This window comes from Delphinapterus leucas, chromosome 14 (assembly GCF_059928025.1).
Source record: "Delphinapterus leucas isolate spDelLeu-1000000601 "Yukka" chromosome 14, BTC_Dleu_Yukka2, whole genome shotgun sequence".
NCBI lineage: Eukaryota > Metazoa > Chordata > Mammalia > Artiodactyla > Monodontidae > Delphinapterus > Delphinapterus leucas.
The window spans coordinates 79,484,745-79,505,582 of record NC_143142.1 but is presented as its reverse complement, the minus strand read 5'-3'; the positions used below and the strand labels follow the sequence as shown (position 1 = coordinate 79,505,582).

Genomic DNA, 20,838 nt, shown 5'->3' with positions numbered 1-20,838 from the left:
TTTTATATGTCAATTCATACATGTTCATTTAATTTATTATTTTAAATTCAAAATGTCTGCACAGTCTTACTACAGCTTATTTATATACTTACCACTAAATATCTTCATTTTTATTATGGCAATAAATAATGTTTAATGCAAGAAATAAATCATGGAAAATTCAGAAAAACACAAGAAATAAACAAAAAAATCCCTTGAAATTCTAAGAACTTTTAATTATATAATTATATGTTCTTACCATATTTTTCATGAATGCATTTTTAACTCAATTTTTTTAAATTGAATATAAATTTTGTAAGTTTTTTCAAACTGGGCATATAAAATATTGCCCAGTAAAATGTGTTCAAATTAAACTCATTGTGTCAGCAGTGCTGATAGTCACGTCTTTAATAATCAGCAGTGACCAGTTTTTTTTCACAGAGAAGCAGATGATTCCATTTTCAGGTTGCAAAACGTAGATAAAATCATCCCAGTTTACCACTTAGATTGTGTCTTCAGAATTCTCAATCAGAATTACATCAACCATATTCATTCAGGCTCAAAAGAATGGATAGAACACAATGGAAAGGATTATCAAAATCTTCCCTATTACTTAGTCAATGGTTTTAATATAGTACAGTAAAGGATTCAATTTGTGAGTTTTCAATGTTTTAGATTGCGTCCTTTCAAAACTGATTTTGCATAGAATTTTATTAATCATGTTTACTTTCTTGGCTTGTTGTTTGAAAGTCTTTGAACATATATCTTACTACTCACCTTATTGAGCAGTAGGCTGATGAGATGGTGGAGTACAAAGCATCTCTTGCATACTTTTTGTCATACATTGAATAGCTCTTTGGAAACTGCAGAAGGACTGGGTCTGGGTTTTGAATTTTCTGTTTAACTAAACGATAAATGATGGGGAGCAAATGTTGCAGGGGAGTAAATGCCTGCTGCACGGAAGAAACGCCAAGGCTTTTGGTGTCAGAAAACACAAAGATGTTTGTCTAAAAGCAAGAAACTTTTATTCATTGCATATTTCTGAGAACAAATTATTTATATCATTACTTACAAGACTGCTGAGAAAAGAATTCAAATCAGTTCAAAGGAGGACTGGACATCTTTGAAAAAGGTGTTTCTATGTAAAGTAGCCTTCAACTATTGAAAGAGCATGTTTTAATGAATTTATGTAAATAATCAGCTACTGTAATCTTATTTTATATATAAGGGGAATTTTTTGTAAGACTATATCATTAACTTCTGTTAAATTAGAAGTACTACAATTTAAGTTATTAAAAAGCAGAGTCTTTAAAATGTGTTATTTGTATTGTTAGACACAAATATTGTGTCCTCTTCTCTAAGAAGAGGAAGGAAGGAAAGACTTTTCCCTAATTTTCAACAGGTAGAGTTAAGCCTTTTTTTTTTTAATTTGTATTTGCCCTTATGAATTACAATTGCAAATATAATGCTTTGTGATTATAAAAGAAAGAGCGTGTAAGATTATAAATAAAAACACTGAGACAAACAAAAGAAACTCCCTCTCCCCACTCTTCAATGTATGTACCTTCCCATGGCTTTTTAAAATAAAAAAGAAAGATTTAAAATAATGATATACAAATATACAATACCTTATGCTGCAAATTGTTTTTTAGCACTTCACAAAACATCGTGTATATCACTTCTGGTTAGTAGATAAATAAAATAATAGTATTTAGTGTTTATTGCTTATTTATATAAGTGATCTTCTAAATGTTTCATATGTATTAATTCATTTAATCTTTATAACAGCTCTATAAGCTTGTTACTAGTATCATTTCCATTTTACAGAAAACCAACTGAGACAAAGAGTGGTAAGCATTTTTCTCAAATTGAGAACCAAGATTAAAATACATTTTTAAAGTTCATGATATTACTACATGTGTTACATTGATGCATTCATTTTTAATAAGCATACACAGTTTCATAGTTTGGTGGTAATTTATTTCCCCAATCCCTTTTGGGTTACTTCCAGTTGTTTGGTTGGGATGCAAACAATTCTGGAATAAATAAATTGGATTACATACTCTTATATATTGGTGCCTTGGACTGTAGCATATGTTTCCCAAACTAATGACTGGGTCAAAAATATGTGTAGTTTAACTTTTACTATCCATTTCCAGATCAGGTTCTAGAAGGGGCTAACATCCCGCTATTTTTCATCCTTCCGCCATCACTGGCTCTGTGTTTCATATTTAACACAAGGACTAAATCATCATTCTCCTCATTTCTGGTGAGCAAGCGCCTTTGTGAAAGTTATGATAGAGCAACACATCTCAACTGCAGGCATTTTTGCCTCCTAGTACATTTGACCATGTCTGAAGACAATTTAGATCATCACAACTAGAGTGGAGGGTGCTCATGTACCTGACTATCTCCTTTACTTTTACTACTTTCCCTCAACAGCTCCTACAGTCCATGGCAGATACAAGGCACTGGATTAACGCTGGTTGAGCTGAATGTGTTGAGAACATTTTTTCTAGGCTGTATTGTTGATAAATAGATGAATTATATACCTATCCTGTCCTCAGCTTTTATTCAAGTAAAGTAAAAATGTACCACATAGCCTCTAATGCAGTTTTCATGACCATTTTTCCCCTAAAGACAGCATTAGCATTCTTTATTTTCATTCTGTTTATTCAATTTGCAGACAGTATAGAACAGAGTTCTGCAGTCCCTGTGTATGTGCAAGTTCTCGATATCAATGATCATGCTCCTGAGTTCTCCGAATACTATGAGACTTACGTTTGTGAAAATGCAGTCTCTGGCCAGGTAAGAATCCATAATAAATTGCCGACGTCGAAACATTGCCTTGTATTATATAGAATAACTTTTGCTATGTATTCCTCCCACTTTGAAATGATAAAAATAAGCGTTATTTAGCTATATTAATTTCATGCTTTAATGCTGTAAATTCTGTATAATTTAAATTTCTTTCTTTTAAAAAAATATGTAAACGTCACATTTTCTACTTCCAAATTCCTCAAATGTTTGAAAAATCTGCTAACACTCAGGATTCAAGAGTAAATCCTTTGTACTTTGTCAGTTCAATAAAGAAAAATTATTTTTTGTGATTCCATAGAATAAATAATTTTAATTAACTTTTATTTTTCCATTCATCATGAAGATAAAGATAAAATGATATATAAAATATATCAGACATCAACACAAGTGAAACTCAATTTCAAATGAATTACTAAGTATGTAAAGACTTATGAAAGCATACGCATTTTGAAATAAATTATCATTACTTCATAATTTTTTTCCACACATTTTCTCATGTGGAGCTTACCTTTTTTCATTTGTAAAATGTAGAGTTTAAATTAGATTCTTCTTTGAGTGTCTCAGTTCCAGTACACAATAACTTTACATTTTTTTAGGTATCCTATTAAATGTCATAAAACATTTTAAAAACTTATAAACTAGTTTTCAAAATACCGAATAAGTATATATACTATAAAAATCAATTATTCTAAGTAGGCTTGAATTTATCGATAAAGCAAGCTGGAGACAATTTGGATTTTACATGAGTCTTAAAATGTCTTGTGAAATTTATTCAGCTAAGTTTATGCTAGAATATATTTTATTCTGGAAAGAATTTTCAAATCTTGCCTATAAGTATTTCCTAAATATTTTTAAAAATAATAAAAAATGATTATAAATATACAAATGAATTTAAACTTAAAATATCTATTTTAAATGGATTTGTACCCAGGGTTTTTGATAAAGTGAAAGGTTAACATAAAACTTTCAGAGACTCTCCACAATGCAGCACACTGTCCTCTAGATCCAAAAGCAAACTGATTTAGAAACCTGTGAACATACAACATAGGATAGAAAGATTCAAAAACAGAATGCAAGTGAACTGGGACCCATCGCTTCTATAGACACTGGGCTTAGACATCTCTTTAAACTTGGTGTTACAAATAGATCTATGCTTAAAAATTTGATATATCTAAGTTTCTCAAGCATTTCAAACATACCTGGTTACCTGGACACATCAACAAATAGGCAACTTTTTAAAAAATCACGTAAATAATGCATGTAAATCTAATAAATGATACTTTAAATGTAGTAAGTCAGTTTCCTTCAAAGTCACATAATTTGGGGAATAATCAATTTATCTTACAATTTTCTAACCTATACATATTTACATATGTCAGGTAAATTATATTTTTACAATTATTATAAGTAGTACTATATTTTATAGTTATATATGTCAAATTTAAAGTATAAAACTAGTGTGGTTTGTTGTTTTACATACTTTACGTAAATATGAATGTATTCAGAGTACCCCATTGATGGGACAATGTAGACTCAAACTTAAAAAAAAATAGGCTTAATTTACTTCATACGCTATACATTTCTTTCTGTAAATGTTCTTGGTGGTAGGTCCACTTACCCAACAAAATTGCATGTTCAGTGGTCTTGACCAGGCTGAGTTGGGCAGAAGATTTGGGAATGCAACATGATTTGCACAGTAAAAGACTTAGACCAGAGCTCTAGCTCATGGTGATAAATGCTTCTAGAATAATGCTACCTATGTCCAATGACTACACTGGACCTTTTATCCTAACTCCTCAATTGTCATTTATAATAACAATCATAATTTAAAATGTTTATAATAACCTTTTGCAACTTTTGCATCATGTGGCAAGATGGAGATATACATTCCTAGTAGGAGCTAGCTCCCTTCACAATTGCGTTAGAATCCATTCATATCTTTACTGACTCAGTGGACCTTTCATTCTTTTCACAGACCCTGACTCTTAGGCAAGAACTCAGAAGTCAGTACATTTATAATATAGCAGAATAATCACCTTTTTTGAGAAATAAGTGTTTGTTTTTTCTACTCACTGCTCACTGACAGTGAAAGCATGATCATAAGAGTCTTTGGACATTAGGTACAGAGGAAATAATAGCAGAAGGCAGAGCAGATGAAATTTCCTACAGTACAGTTTTCTGACTTCAGTGTTAAAAAAAACTTCAGTGGTTTTTCCAAAACTAGCACATAAAAGTGCAAAACTCCCTGGCCTCATATTTATCACTGTCTTTGATTTGGTCACAATTTTATCTACCTTGATTTAAAAAAAAAAATCTTGTTCATACTCTGAACTGCTTGTTTTTTAAAACATAGATAACACTTTCTAATTTGTAGTTTTGTTCATATCAACTCTCCTTTCTGAAATGTCTTTATCTAATTCTGTTTAAATTTTAACTATATTGCAAACTGAACTCAAATTTACCATAAGTAATCTAATCAATTTTAAACAAATAAATAATGTTGACAATGTCCCACACATGATTCTAGCAAACACTATAGCATTAACCCATTTAATTCTCTAGAAATATATGAGGAAAATATATTACATGCCTCATTTTCCAGGTGAAGAAACTGAGGCCCAGAGAAGTTACTTCCTAAGAAAAAACAGAGACATATTTTATCCTAAGTGCTGGCATCAGAATCCATGCATTTCACCATCATGTTTTTGCTCCCTATCTATACCTAGTTTGAATAGATCTTATACATTTGTCAAACGAGTTGTCTCTAGTTTTGCATGTTTTCTAGATTATAAGATATTTGTGATAAATGAGTGAGTTTATTTTGATATTCTTGATAATAATAATTAGCTGAATAAATGAACAGAGCATGAAGACTATGTTTCTCGAAACAATGATAGGGTATTTTTCTCTACAATTCTCTGTAGATATACATTTGTATTTATTAGCCTATATGTGATATTTAAAACCTTTAGTGTGATAAGACCCCTTAAGGAGAGAGAGTAGACAGAGAAAAGACTAAGTCTAAAGACTGAGACCCAGATACTCGGTAGTAAGTACTGGGAGTTGTAAGGAGCAAACCAGGAGAGTGTGGGAGCCTAGAAACCAAATAAAGAAAGTGTTCCAAGGGGGAGGGAGTTATTACCTTTTTTATTTACTGCTTACAGGTCAGGTAAAAGCAGAAAAGAAGAGGTCCATTCAAATTCAACAATTTGGGACTTACTAGAATATTTGTAGGTAAGAAAGTATATGATGTCACCCAGGAAGAAAATATAAAGTGAGAATATGAAAGAACATAGGGCAGAGCCTTTGGGAATAGCAATATTTAAGGATTTGCTAAAGGAAGAGAAGCCTGCAAAAGATACAAAGTAGGTGTGACCAGTGAGGTAAAAAGGGAACAAAAAGATTTTTGATGTGGACATGCATAGAGGTGATAGTTTTTGAAGGAAGAAGTATCAATAGCCTCCATTCCCACTATTTCAGGGGAAAAAACAGTTCTCACAGTTCACCATTCGGTCATTTACTTAAAAATATATATTTTATAAACAATTCACAGCTATATAAAGAGACAGTGCCAAACAACTTTATTAAAATGTGGCAAACCAAAATTGCACCGGACGCTTGTTAAGGATGCCAAGGAAGATGTTATCCAAGATTATTACAAAAGGTCGAGACTATTGCAATAGGGGAGAGAGAACTTAAATCTATTGAAACCAAAAGCAGGAGAGTTTTTAAACACTGGTGTGAGCTAGTGAAAACGTCCTGGAGGGCACATCAGCGGAGAGGTTGGTCAATGTGATTAGACCATCTACGTTTGCCGATTGACTCTAGCAGAAGCTAGGCTCCCAATCTCCCATAGAGACCAGGAGATAGGGGCCCTGTCTTTCTTGATGATTACATTTCAGAGGAATGGTTTCCAGGTCCTTGAGAAAGACCATGCGGCATTATAAAATGGGAAAAGGCTGGGAGAAGATTTATCTCTATTCCAAAGGGGCAGAGAAAGATTTTGTGATTAGAAGTTTTCTAGTGTAATTGTTCTAAGAAAATGTACATCAGGAGTCTCTAGTCAGGAAGAAATTTGTCTGAAACTGAGTCAAGCTGAGGGGAATGTTATGGCCCTCCTGATCAAATGTTAATAAAATGCAAACATGGCAAATACATATTTGTCAATATATAATACTTTGAGAAGTTTTAAAAAATCTTTTACAACTCATATTTTTGCTGGAGAATGGCTATCTTCTTTGTTCCATGATTGCAGAGCATTTAATCTTTAGATTTATAAAAAGCAAATAGCATAATCAATCTACTTAAGAAGAAATATTCTGTTGCATCCTTTTCCTTCCAGTTACATTTGGATACATTCTGTCTTCACCAATTTTCAGGATAAATCAAATAGATTTTGCTGCAAAAATTTTATAATAGATGAAAAAACACTGTCACATTTAATTTTAGCAAAACAGAACAGCCCAGATTCTCATTTAAAAATATTCTGTAAGGAAATCCTTCCTATTGAATGACTAAAAGGATGATTACTATATTTTCTCTTTATCCTTAGAATCATATCGTTCACTCATTGATTCTTGATTTTGAAAATATTCATGTGTTCTATCTTCATCTGAGGACTCACAGTCTAAAGCTTTGCTCACATGATCAGTTTCACCATCTTGAGTCTATAGTGCTGGCTTCTGCTTTTGGTGTTCATCTTCTAATTCACCTAAGAACTGTGAAATATCTTCCTCTGGCAATTTTAGTTTCTTTGTCATTATGGATGTAAAATTTTAAATTTGAATTTTCTACTGTTTTTAATGAAGAACAATATCAGACTAAAAAGTTAGTGTATCATTGCTTTTATATCTTTTTTGAAAGATGATGCAATACTTTGAGCAATACATTTACAAAGAAGAGAATGATGCAATGGGAAAATTTATTTTATTGTTGCATCAACCTTCTAGACCATTCATCATACAAGTTTTATATAAGTTTTAAAAAGCACATTGGGAAAACTTTATAAGTAATGATGAAATTTGTAGGATGATGAAATAGGCATAAAAAGAATCATATCACTAAGTTCTTATAATGTATCCTAGATCTATAAAAGTATCCAGTGTGACCATTCAGTAATTGAAGATAGGGTTAATTTATTTATTTAAAGATAAATTGATATTTCTTTATTATTTGGACACTTCTAAGAAGTAAAAACAATGAAATACCAATGTTTAGAAATAAGTATAACTGCTCAAAAAGTAACACAAATACTGATTTTTGGTGCAATGAACTCTAAAACTATACTGAGAGTTAAACTCTGCTGTGGAAGAAAAATGTCCATTGGATGCAGTGGCATAGAGTTCTCTTGTGACTTGCTAAGAGTTTAAATGTAAACCAACATTGAAAATCTATGAAATTCTATATTTTTATAATTTTACAGATGTGTATATTATGCTTCAAAAATTTAGGTAACTTTTTCAGCATCATATAGATTATAAGTGGTTAAGCAGGAATTATCATTTATATCTGTCTCCAAGAATGATGCTCATTTTATCTATGCCCTTCTAATCATAAAGACTAGCTATCCTTAGATTACTTGCTCAATCCAAAGAGAAATAGGAAAGAGGTTTTTCTCTTTCTGTACTCATAAGTAATTACATTTACAATTTTAAGGACAAAAATTAAAATAAGGTCAGTACAGCTGATCCTCACCTCCTTCCCGGAATGTGTACTGCTCAAATTCAGAATAAGTCACATTGATCAGCCCTATATTACAATCAGTTTCCTTTAAGGAGGAAGGCCAGAAATCATCAAATAGTTCTTAGAGGGCTCATAGATGTCACTATCAAACCAAGGAGTTTTTCCCAGGTCTATATGTACCTGAAAGAATGGTACATAGCATGGCTACCTGTAATGGTTTTCCACTCAAATTCAAATTCAATGGGAATTCAAAATTCCCACTGGCACTGCTACATACACTATGATTTATGAATTGAAATCAATTCAATGGACGGACGATTTGAGTTCTGCCAATATGTGCAACGTTACCATACATACTTTCTTCCTAGCACATGGCAATGACCTTATTTTAATAACATGGAAAAAGAAAAAATAATATGGGCGTTAGGGCTATCATGGCTCCTGGATTGTCACGGTTTCCCCCATGTTTTCTTAGATGTTACATGTGGAATCAGACTAACTTACACTCATATTTCTGGTCTGAAATTTACTGGGTAAGCTTCCTTCAAGTACAACTAAAACAAAGCACCAAATATTAATACATACCTCCCAGGGTGCCAATACAAACTTTCAAAAGTGCTGTTAATTTCTTACTCATTCCTAAATGTTTGATAGTAATGTGTGAACGTTAAAACTTAATGGATTAAGCTCTCAGAAAATATTTGCTTTAAAAGATAATAAAGCATATCTTGTGTAACTGAATGGTTTTTATGCAGAAACCATAATTATTTTAAGTTTTATATCTATATAAATAAGTTTCATAAAAATATTACAAAGGGTAGTAAAAGTTACTTGTTTATCATAATCTTGACAACAAAACCAAATGGTGCTGATAAGTGAAATATTGTTAAGAGCATTCTGTTTAAAATTTTTCAGAGGGAATTTATTTTTATTAAAAATAAAGAATAAATAATCAATAAAATAAGGAAGTGGCTACACCATCAAAACATAAAATGAGAACTATACATGTCACATAGTGTAAATTCTGGCTTAAGCCAAGAGAAGATGAAGAAACAGCATATACTTCCCCAGATGGCAAACAGGAAATTTGGGTGGTGAAAGCAGAGAGGAAAGAATCTCACCTTTTGATTGCAGATGAGAAAGGGAATATAATGAGAAAGAGGAACCTTTTGCAATACACCTCTCAGCCTGAGGTTCCCCAAAGTTAATTGCTAAGAATAAAATATAGAGAATATGTAATTTAGAAAATATTGGAGTAAGAAACATAAAACTTCTTAATAGTAAAATCTGAGGAGAGACTTTGTGCCAAGGACAATGGACTTGGTGTGAATTTGTTTATACTAAGAATCCCAAAGTGAAGTTCACTCTTTTTTCTCCCACACACTCTCCTTCCCCACACCACACACACAAAGAGAAGTCCTCTTTGATGTTCAAAAAACCCAGAGCCATGCGTTTAAAAAATAAATACCTGTGGGCTTCCCTGGTGGCGCAGTGGTTGAGAGTCTGCCTGCCGATGCAGGGGACACGGGTTCGTGCCCCGGTCCCGGAAGATCCCACATGCCGCGGAGCGGCTGAGCCCGTGAGCCATGGCCGCTGAGCCTGCGCGTCCGGAGCCTGTGCTCCGCAACGGGAGAGGCCACAACGGTGAGAGGCCCGCGTACCGCAAAAAAAAAATAATAATAATAAATACATGTGCGTTTGCATGGGTACACATACATACACTCAAGTAAAAACAAAAGAAAAGAATGTAAACAATCTACATCACAGATTTATAAATGGGCAATGTTAAGAAAAATATGTCTTCAGAATTTGTATCCGTTTCTGTGTACTTTAGACACGACCTATTAGTCTTTGATTGCTTTCATCGTTTTTGGTACAGCAATATGTTCTAGGCTCTGCCACTTACCAATTTATTGCTTCCTAGCTGCACATTCATCCATCAGTACCTGCTTAAAAAGAACTGGCACTGTGAAACTATGATAATGGATTGGCCCATTAGAGCATCTTTTATTGTGAGTGCAAGGTTGAGTCTTGTCAATAAAAGGCACTGAATGCACATTGCAGGAGGAAAAGGGCTCCTCTTCCTGGTTCTATGTGTGTAGCATTTTTGCTTTTCCCTTTCTCATGCTGAACGGTTGACCAGCTAGCTGGATGTGTGGAAATATATGTATTGCTTTGCCTAACCACAAGCACAGTTCCCAAAGTCCCAAATGTACATTCGCTTGGCGACCGTAGGACTCCAGCCCAGGCCAGGGGAGGTCTTACAGCCCTGCCAGTGTCGTCACTGTGTGCTCCAGGCCTTGCACCTGCAGTGGTCTCCCAATTCCCTCTGCATTTCCAACCGCCAGCCCACTTGTACCCTGGAGGACTATCCGTGTTTGCCTGGAGAATGTAGACTGGTTCTAGCCCAGTAAATTCCTTTGCCCTGCGTGCAAGATGCCGCAACCACACCTCCTCCAAGGACATCTGAAGTTTGTCTCCCTTCCACATTTGTCTGTCCTTAGATGATTTCACTGAACCCCAGAGTGCCCTTTGGAGTTCTCATTACATCTTTATAGTTACTCCCCTATTATAGCTTAATAATTCTTTATATTAAACTTCCTTCATTTTAATTACTGTCTCTCTCAATTGGAACCAGACTGATACATAGGATCATTTTATATTTACTGTTCAAGATCTCAAATCAGTTATTTTTCCAAGATTCTGTGATATTTTTAGTGGAGAATTATAGAAAATGTAGATGCAATATCAGTAAATAAAATTGGGATATCTGTCCATGTAAACCAAGGAAAACCCTGCTCTCTCTTTCTCTTACCCTACTATCTTAGCTCTCTTCTTCTCTCTCTCTCATATTTTTAATAATATTGAAGACCACTGTAAGGAAAACTCCATCTCATTTTGTTATTTCTTTGCAAGTTTCTTTATTTTCTTCAGTTATATACAATTAATATATTTTAGAGAAAGATAGGTATGATAATTTTCAGAGGTCCTCTTTAATTAGAACATTTATAAATATTTAGAGGTAAATAATTTTTTCTCAAATTGCAAAAGATAATCCCACTTATATTTCAGCATTAGTTAGGATAGTTCTGCCATAAATGTGTGTACAATATATACGTACACAGCTATGGCAAATGACATGGGCTTTTTGACCATAATACTTCATCTAAATGTCTAATAGAGACTTGAATCCTAGGACTAGTACAAGACTCTCTATTCTTAAATGTAATAGAATTAATATGAAAAATATTATAAGGTGATGATACCCAAAAGATAAAAAATCAATTTTACATATCACACACTCTCAGAAACTTAAAAGACAAAGGATGAAGAAGCAAATTCTATTTAAAAAATAAAATGATTGAAAACAGTGTCAAATTTAGTAAATGTTTTCCATTATAAGTAAATATATTCACAAATCCTATACATTTTTGGTATATCAATAAATTTTAATTTAAAATAAAGGCAAAAGATAGAGGGAAAATAATTATTTGCAAAAACTGAAAGAAAAAGTGCTTCTGTTATTAACATATAAGAGGGCATGCTGATTGATAAGAAATCATCTTATTAAAAGCTGGTTCCTTGATACTGATGTAGTAACTGTCTTTTGGAAATACTATGAATAAATTTGTCAATAAATAAATATACAGGTACTTTGTATCCATTACAGATGACATGTTAATGATTTGTCAATGTGAATGTTTTCCCTAGAATATAGTGGTCCTATTGAAGTTTATCCAAATCATTTTCTATAATATGTATTACTATAAATTAATCTATTTTTCATTTTTATCAAAACCACATTTTACTGTATAGTCTTTTATAATAGAATCTACTGCTAATATTCATAGGAAGTGAACATTTTTAATGAATTGATTTATAGAAAACATGTTTGTAAATTACTTATGACTATAGAAATACCAAGTGAGTATATAAAAATGAGTATAAAATATAATTTAAGCATATAGATAATTTTACTTAATTTAGGAAAAACAAACAAAATAAAAGATGTTTTGGAATACCAATTACCTAATAAATCACCTTAAAACCAATAAAAGAAAAGCAGTCTTTCTAATTAGCTCCTAGATTATTAGAACAACCAGACTAATGAGTCTTGAAGTAGCACAATTTGAAACAGTTAGATTCCAGAACAATCAATGTCATCCTATAAAAGCAACATTTTCCCTTACCTTTATTTTGACATCAAGATTATCAAATTTTTAAAACTTGGGTTCAAAAACAATTAGGGAAAAATGCTTTGAATTGTGAAACTTGTTTTTTAAAGCTTATAATGTGACTATGTGTATAAGAATTCATGAGATTTTCCATGAGCTTTGCTGGTTCGCTTTTTATAGTGCAGATCTATGAATAAGTAGGAAGGGCAAAAGTATCGCATTTTAAAATTATTAAAAATTTTATAAACAAATATATCTATATCTTAAAACCATGTTCTATTATATATACAATATTTTCTTGATTATTTCAAATCGGGATTTGATTGTTTTACAAACATTGGTAATTTGTTAATGATGAATTTATTGAGATACTGAAGATTGCTTAACTGTGCTAGAACGTCAGAAAACTAAACAACAAGCCATTTTCTTTCTAGCTAATTATCGTTCTTGGCATCAAAGTGACCACAGACTCAAAAAAAAAGTATTTATTAACTCAGGCTTCTGTAGTTTTTTTTTCTTTTTTTTGAGTGGCATTGTCTACTACACTTTTTTTTTTTTTCGGTACGCGGGCCTCTCACCGCTGCGGCCTCTCCGGGCTCCGGACGCGCAGGCCCAGAGGCCCACGGGCCCAGCCGCTCCGCGGCATGTGAGATCCTCCCGGACCGGGGCAGGAACCCACGTTCCCCGCACCGGCCGGCGGACTCCCAACCACTGCGCCACCAGGGAAGCCCTCTACTACACTTTTAATTTAGTCTTAAGCAATACATGTACACAGCTTTCCAATGATAACTTGGTGTATTTGTGTAAGTTTGATGGATTTGCTTCTCTTAGCATTTGAGAAAAAATGAAAAGGATAGCAAAATAATTTTTCTTCCCTTTATTCTCTACCTGTTGTCCTTTGTTTTTTATTTGTTGTGTCTTCTTTTGTTTCATGTTTTTGAGAGACAAAGTGGTCCTTTAGAGAGGATTGCAATGAACGTTTGTTTTCTAGTGTTAATTTGGGGCATGGTATGGACTGATTGGTATTTTTTATTGTCTAAAAATCAGTTATGTAATTCAAATATGTTTCCCCTCCTGTGGGAATGAAACATCAATAACGACAGTTAAGCAGCAATAATAGAAAGATTGCCTGGCGTAATAGCAAGAGAACTTGACTAAACTCATCCACACTAACTGAATTCAGTGATAATCTAACCATGCTGAATACCATTCTTCTCATAAGAAAAAGAATGATACAACTTTTGCTCTACAAAAGGGTTAGTAAAGATAAAATACTTTAAAAATACTATTAAATGAGAAAATTGGTAGAATTGAAATTTATTTAAAGTAATTTTGTAAATACTAACAGCAGCAAACATTTAAGAGTAGTGTCATACATTACAAGTTCTTAACATGGGGCCCATACCCTTCTAAAGAGATTCTGATGAGCTATGAGTCGTCTGTGTACGCTGGATAGTGCATAGAAACAACACTGTCACTGTGTATGCAGATGAGGGTGGAAGCAGGTTAATGTCTCTCATTCAATGCTTAAAGGAAACCATTACTTATAAAATAAAAATTGAAAGTTACAAAAACCAATATAAACATATTATTGATGTTGGGTTTTTTTTTTATTGGCATTTTTTTGGTCAGATTCTTGATTTATTTTGATTGGTTTGAAACATTAAGCTTTTTTTAAATCTCTGGAGCAATAATTCAATAAATTGCATTTATCATTTTTCTTCCTTTAAGTTAATATTTGTTTACCAAATTATTTTATTTCAAAACTATTGTTTGAAAGACAATGAAATGATACCTTTGAGAATGCAAATCAAGAAAAAGAAAGAATAATTAGATAAACAGGAGTAAAAATTAAATCCCTGTTTTATAATATGATATTTGTGTGTTCTAATAATTTGAAATCTGGATGATATGAGCAGTATTGGGGAGAAGATACACAAATACATTTAAATTCTCAAGTCTTTTCAACAAATTTTGCTGTTGCAAATGGGTATTCATAGGGAGGAAATGGAAAACTCTACCTTAACCTCACACCTTATACAAAGATTATTTCAAAATGTATCATATATTTAAATGTCAACCTAAAGCAACAAAACTTTTAGAAGCGAGGAGAAGAAATTCTCTTCTATGGCTAGGCAAAGAGTTCTTAAATATGTCACCAAAAGCCCAATCCATAAGAGAAAACATATTCAGTATTTTTAGGAGAATAACAAAACAATATTTTAAAACCTATTAATATTTTCCTTAGATATAGTGATATAATATACACATAATGTAAAAATATGTGTAAACTTTTCATTTGATGCTAAGAAGTCCTTTGACAAAACTTAAATTTTGGATTACAAATAAAATGAGTCAAAATGCACACATAATATAAATAGTAAGAATGAAATAATGTACTCAAATCAATAGTCAAAATCTCACTTAATACTGAAACACACATGGTAGCATAATTTAAAACAGTAATGAGAAAGGAATTCCTGCTTTCCACACTATCAATGCAAAGTGTTCTGAAGCTTAGGTCCACACAATAATATATAAAATACATACAAAACAGAGTTACTGGAAAGAAGAAAATTTATTTGAGAAGATAAGATTATCTAGTAAAATACTGACAAATAAATATGACAGAATTTTAAATTTTCTTAAAGGCACATTTAAAAATATTTTTAAAAGAGGAGAGGTTGCTATCCAACAGGCATAAGGTTTCCATTAAGCTGGGTGAATAAGCTCTAGAAATCTGCATGCGACATTGTCTCTATAGTTAACGATACTTAAAAATGTGTTAAGAGGGTCGATCTCATGTCAAGTGCTCTTATCACAAAGTTTTTAGTATGTCAAAGAGAAACTGATGAAATTAATTTTAATGTTTATTTGACACAATATATACAGAATATTGTGATTTTCACATGTAATGAATTAAAAATCAAAAGGGATATTTTTTATATGTTTTCTCATACTATGAAAATCACTCCCATCCCACTTCCCACAGGCTCAAACAGCTGGACAAGATGACAAGTTAAAAGGTCTCCTATATCTATCTGCTTTGGGTAGATAATAACATTCATTATAGAAGATCAAAATAGCAGAATAGCTGCACTGTATTCTGGAGGAAATCAGACATTTCCTTAATGGCCTATGTGGGTAAACAGAAGTTTTATTTCTCTTCTTAGTGTGTAAATGGCCAGAATGGGGAGGAGAGGAAGGAGAAAATTTTTCATTGGTTTGCAAAATGTGAATATAATAAATGAGCTGACATTAGGGCAATTTGTCTTTTCTGTTTGGTGTAAATAGTTATTTTTCAAATTAATGATTCCCATTATCTTGACTTATACCAAATCTCTTTTCCAGAAGTAAAGTGTAATAGCAGTGATTTTTAGATTCTTTCATACCAATACACTGTCTAATGTAAAGACATTGACATTGTCTCCATGTAAAAGTATTCTTTTGACTAAATTTCTGTGATCCCACAGTGTGATCCCTGGTTTCTCTTCATCTTCCTTTCTCTCTTGTGTCCTATACTTTTCATTTTTTTCAGACTCTCTTCCTGCTATCCTCCACAAATATGTCTTAAATACAGTTCATATTCAAGTGACTTCTAGATCTTTATGCCAGTTCTTTCTCTTGTATTTTAAGCTATAGGTCCAACTAATTAGATAAAATACTTACTCGGGTGTCCTATGGTCACACCAGATTTGTTCCCAAGCCCGCCTTTTTTTTAGTGTCCCCAGCAAAATGACTACAGTTCACCAAGTCGTGCAAGAAAGACAAATGGATATTATCGTTAATTCTTTCTAGGCTTTTATTCTTTATATCCAATCAATCATTAAGTTCAGTTGATTCCATCTCCTAAATTTTTCTGTAATCTGTCATCGTACCCTATCCCCACTCTTACTAAGCTCTCAAGGGCCAGCAACACTTGCGCAGTGAACCTTAGTTCTGCTGAGGGACATTCCTGTAAAATCAAATGTTGAATTACCCGATCTCACAGCCGACATGCAGAGATATACTACGGTTGTTCATTAGTTATCGTTAGGTAAGCCTGTAGGCACGTAAACCGTTTCTATGACAGTCAGTTTTAAGTTTTGCGGCAATGGTCAGAAGAATATATTGTGTGCCTTCTTAGAAATGATAAAAAGACCTTACTTTGGTGACATCGACCTACCCTTAGAGAAAATTGGGGACCTGGGAAACTGTATCTCCATCTGGAAGCATGTTGTACCATCTTCAGTTTATGCAAACACTTCAGTAATTTATATGTACTTTCCCATTTAAAATAACTTACATCCTATCACTGATTGTTGCTGTCTTTTTGTATAGCACATCCAGGAGTTTTGTTTACCAACCGGTTGCTCCCAAGCTTGCTAACTAGGTCTTCTATTTTCATACCCACACTAAGGATGCCCATAGAATGAGCCTTTTAAAATGCAAAACTTCCCCCAATAATTTGGGATTCTAAATAAAAATACTTTTGTCTTTCCCAGTTTAAAACTTGTGAGTGGCCATTGGTGTGAAGTCCAAACTCTGTAAAATGCCCTCCTTAAATAAATGTTTGTGTGGCCACCAATCAACTCTGAAGTAAAATCTAATTTCAGTTTAGATGCCAGGTCCTCTGACACCAAAAGTTTAAGTATTATGTACTTTAGGTGTTTTATTATACGCTTTTATTCTGTACTTTAGGTATTAGGTCCTTACTCAACACTCTAAGTCTGCAGTCCTGCTTCTACCTCTATTCCACTAGAATGTAAACAGTGGCGAGAGAGACACTCTTGACCCCAGCCACCATGGGACACCCAGACCTGAGATGACGTGGCATGTTCCAAGTGTCAATGAAATATTTGTTAAATGGATACATTTGGGATATTAATTAGATATTTTCATAATTTAATTTTAAATTTATATATGATGATGTTATGTGAACTTATAAAGACTGATTAAAATTTAATTTGTCAAAGGAAAATAAAAAATAAATATGTTGAGATAAAAATCTGATAATGTATAATTTGTAACAGAATATGGGTAGATTTCTACAAGTTAATGGCAAAACATTGCAATATCTACGGCTTTTATATACATCTAGTAAAATTTTGTGAAAACTTATTTTTTTAAAACAGAGTAGCTCTGCCCCTGCCTAGGACCAAAATATTAGAATATCATGAGCATCTCAACATTTTTCCCCTAAAAACATTCTAAACAAAGAAAGAAAACAGACTACAGACTCAATTATCTTGTCGCTCTATTATGTTATTAATTAGCACTTTGACCTTTTGAACAGGTGTTCAACAACCTTTTTGAATTCTATAGATTTATTTTGTCAAACAGATCTGATTTGGAATCTGATTTGGAAGTACTATAAGAAGTGACAGTCTTAACTAGATAAGCAATTTTGATAAGATTTTAAAAATCCTTCCACATATTCATTTACTGCAATTCCTACTTTTTGGTTAATTAATATAGCTTGCATTGAGAGAAATTATTTATTAAGCACATTTCAAGGAATTAATAATTTACATCAATTGATACTCAGTACCTGTGTATTGATTTATAGTTTATAATTCAATTTATAGTTCATAATAATTCAAAAATGTGTTCCTCAACTAACCTTGGAAGTAGGTTTCACTGATATCTGCTATTAGAGGTAAGGAAACAGACTCAATTGAGTTGTTTGCTCCAAATCACAGTATATAACACTTGCTTATTGACTAGCTTTCAAAAAATTGCATGTTTAACAAAGGCCATACCTATAGTTTGTGGAGAAATCAGTATTGGACTGATTTAAAATCAGGCTATTTAATCTGGGAATGACATTCTAGTAAGCTGGTCCATGGGTGCCTCTTTAAAAAAAAAAAGCCATAATGAAAGGTAATTAATAGAAGGAAAATGATTATATGTCTTCCTTGATTATCTTTATCTTACAATTTTATTTGTCAATTATATCTAAATAAAGTTGAAAAAAAGCTCTGGGGGGCACATATACTACTCATATTTCACACCAGCTGTTGCATCAGCTTACATTCAAATTCTGACCCTGCAATTTTACCTACCTAAGATATATAACTGACTTGAAGCTTAATATAAGAAAATATGAAGTTGGGACGATGATAAGTTTTATCCCACAAGATTGTTGCAAAGATCAGCTATGGTAATATATAGAACAAACCCCGGCCAATAGGTAAGTTCTCAGTAAAAGGTGGTTATTGTTAGGTTCTCTATGCTTACAAAATATATTTCCATTGTAGACTTCAAAGTAGTATAGACAGGAAATCACATGTACTGTGTCAGAGGGAAATTGGACAAAATTCTGCCCAGAGAGCAAAGAGAAATGAAAAAGCTACAGTTTCAGAATTTGTCAAACACAGCTGTTCTTTGTATGAGCTTTACATTTTGATTTCTTTGCTTCTCTCATAAATGTATAAGGCCAGAGATAGGCTCCAGGTAAGTAGATATAAGTATATAGTTTAGAAATCTATCCAATGCAACAAATAGGGATTTTTCTTAGAAATTTATTTGAAAATTAAAATGAAAAACTTTCCATTGTTATATTAAAATAAAAAATCAATATCCTCACTCAAGACTTGAAGGTAGGGCTTCCCTGATGGCGCAGTGGTTGAGAGTCCGCCTGCCGATGCAGGGGACATGGGTTCATGCCCCGGTCCGGGAAGATCCCACATGCCACGGAGTGGCTGGGCCCGTGAGCCATGGCTGCTAAGCCTGTGCGTCCAGAGCCTGTGCTCCACAACGGGAGGAGAGGCCACAGCAGTGAGAGGCTCGTGTACCGCAAAAAAAAAAAAAAAAAAAAAAAAAAGACTTGAAGGTATATTAATGTTGACCCCTTTTTAGAGATTTGCGTTTTCAAGAAAAATATACGTGTTCGAGGTTGATTCAGTAGAATTAATGATACCCACTATGTGACTGATTCTATTATGTCAGTGGGTTCCTATTTTTGTAAAGTGGTGGAACCCAATAAAACATATGGAAACCCAGTTTACAAAGCAATTTATAAGTGGAGGTATGTTCACTGAAAAAGGCAGGAGAAACCTGTACATATTCCATTTACCTATACATATGTATAGGGTAGTTTGGTTTTTAACATCTTTATTGGGGTATAATTGCTTTACAATGGTGTGTTAGTTTCTGCTTTATAAGAAAGTGAATCAGTTATACATATACATATGTTCCCATATCTCTTCCCTCTTGGGTCTCCCTCCCTCCCACCCTCCCTATCCCACCCCTCCAGGCGGTCACAAAGCACCGAGCTGATCTCCTTGTGCTATGCGGCTGCTTCCCACTAGCTATCTACCTTACGTTTGGTAGTGTATATATGTCCATGCCTCTCTCTCGCTTTGTCACAGCTCACCCTGGTAGTTTGGTTTTTAAAGTATTTAAAAATATATACAAAGTCAAAATCTCTCTAGTGTTCTTGAGCCTTCATACAGGAAGGGAAAACATTTTCAACATTTAGTCAGAGGCATGTGTCTAAAACAGAAAGTCAGGTAGTAAGATAAATTATTCCTTGTCTAAACATCAAGGCTGCACATGCCAACAAGATAAACGTGATTTTTTTTTACAATTTGCTATCCATCTTAATTGAGCAAATATATACATAACAGGATTACTCACAGTATTCAGGACACCATCCTATGCAAATCCCAACAAGACAATGTTTTCCCGAAAAAAACACGTAAAAATGTGTACTGCTTATATGACAAGCACTTTGACAAGCTAAGACGTTGAATCCTAAAAATGAATCCTAAAAGTTAAGTATTAGTATCTCCATTTAAAAAAAAATGTTATTGGAGCATAGTTGATTTACAATGTTGTGTTAGTTTCAGGTGTACAGCAAAGTGAATCGTCTGGCGGTCCAGTGGTTAAGAATTCGTGCTTCCAGTGGAGGGGGCACAGGCTTGATCCCTAGTTAGGGATCTAAGATCCCACAAGCAAGACGTGTGATGCGGCCAAAAAAATTAAAAAGTTAAAAAAAAAAAAGTATCTCCAGTTTTTAAGCTTAGAAAATTAAGTGGTAAAGGCAGAATTCAGAGTATCAGACTTCCAGGTCCTTGCTCTTTGCCCTGGCTATACAAAATCTTATAATAACCCAGAATAAAATAATTATCCTCATACGATGAACATTTATTATTGTAGGCATGAATTGAATAAAAATGTTTTCTTTTATTAGATTATT

The 20,838-nt window shown here is 33.1% G+C and overlaps 1 protein-coding gene across 1 annotated transcript in view; it reads left to right on the top strand.

Annotated features, from left to right (window-relative positions):
• The window catches only part of CDH19 (cadherin 19), a 60,658-nt gene that overhangs the window by 26,555 nt on the left and 13,265 nt on the right, over window positions 1–20,838 (top strand). Inside the window, exon 8 of the mRNA XM_022584310.2 lies at window positions 2,666–2,787. Coding sequence (XP_022440018.2) covers window positions 2,666–2,787 — 122 coding nt within the window. The remainder of the gene's footprint in view (window positions 1–2,665; window positions 2,788–20,838) is intronic.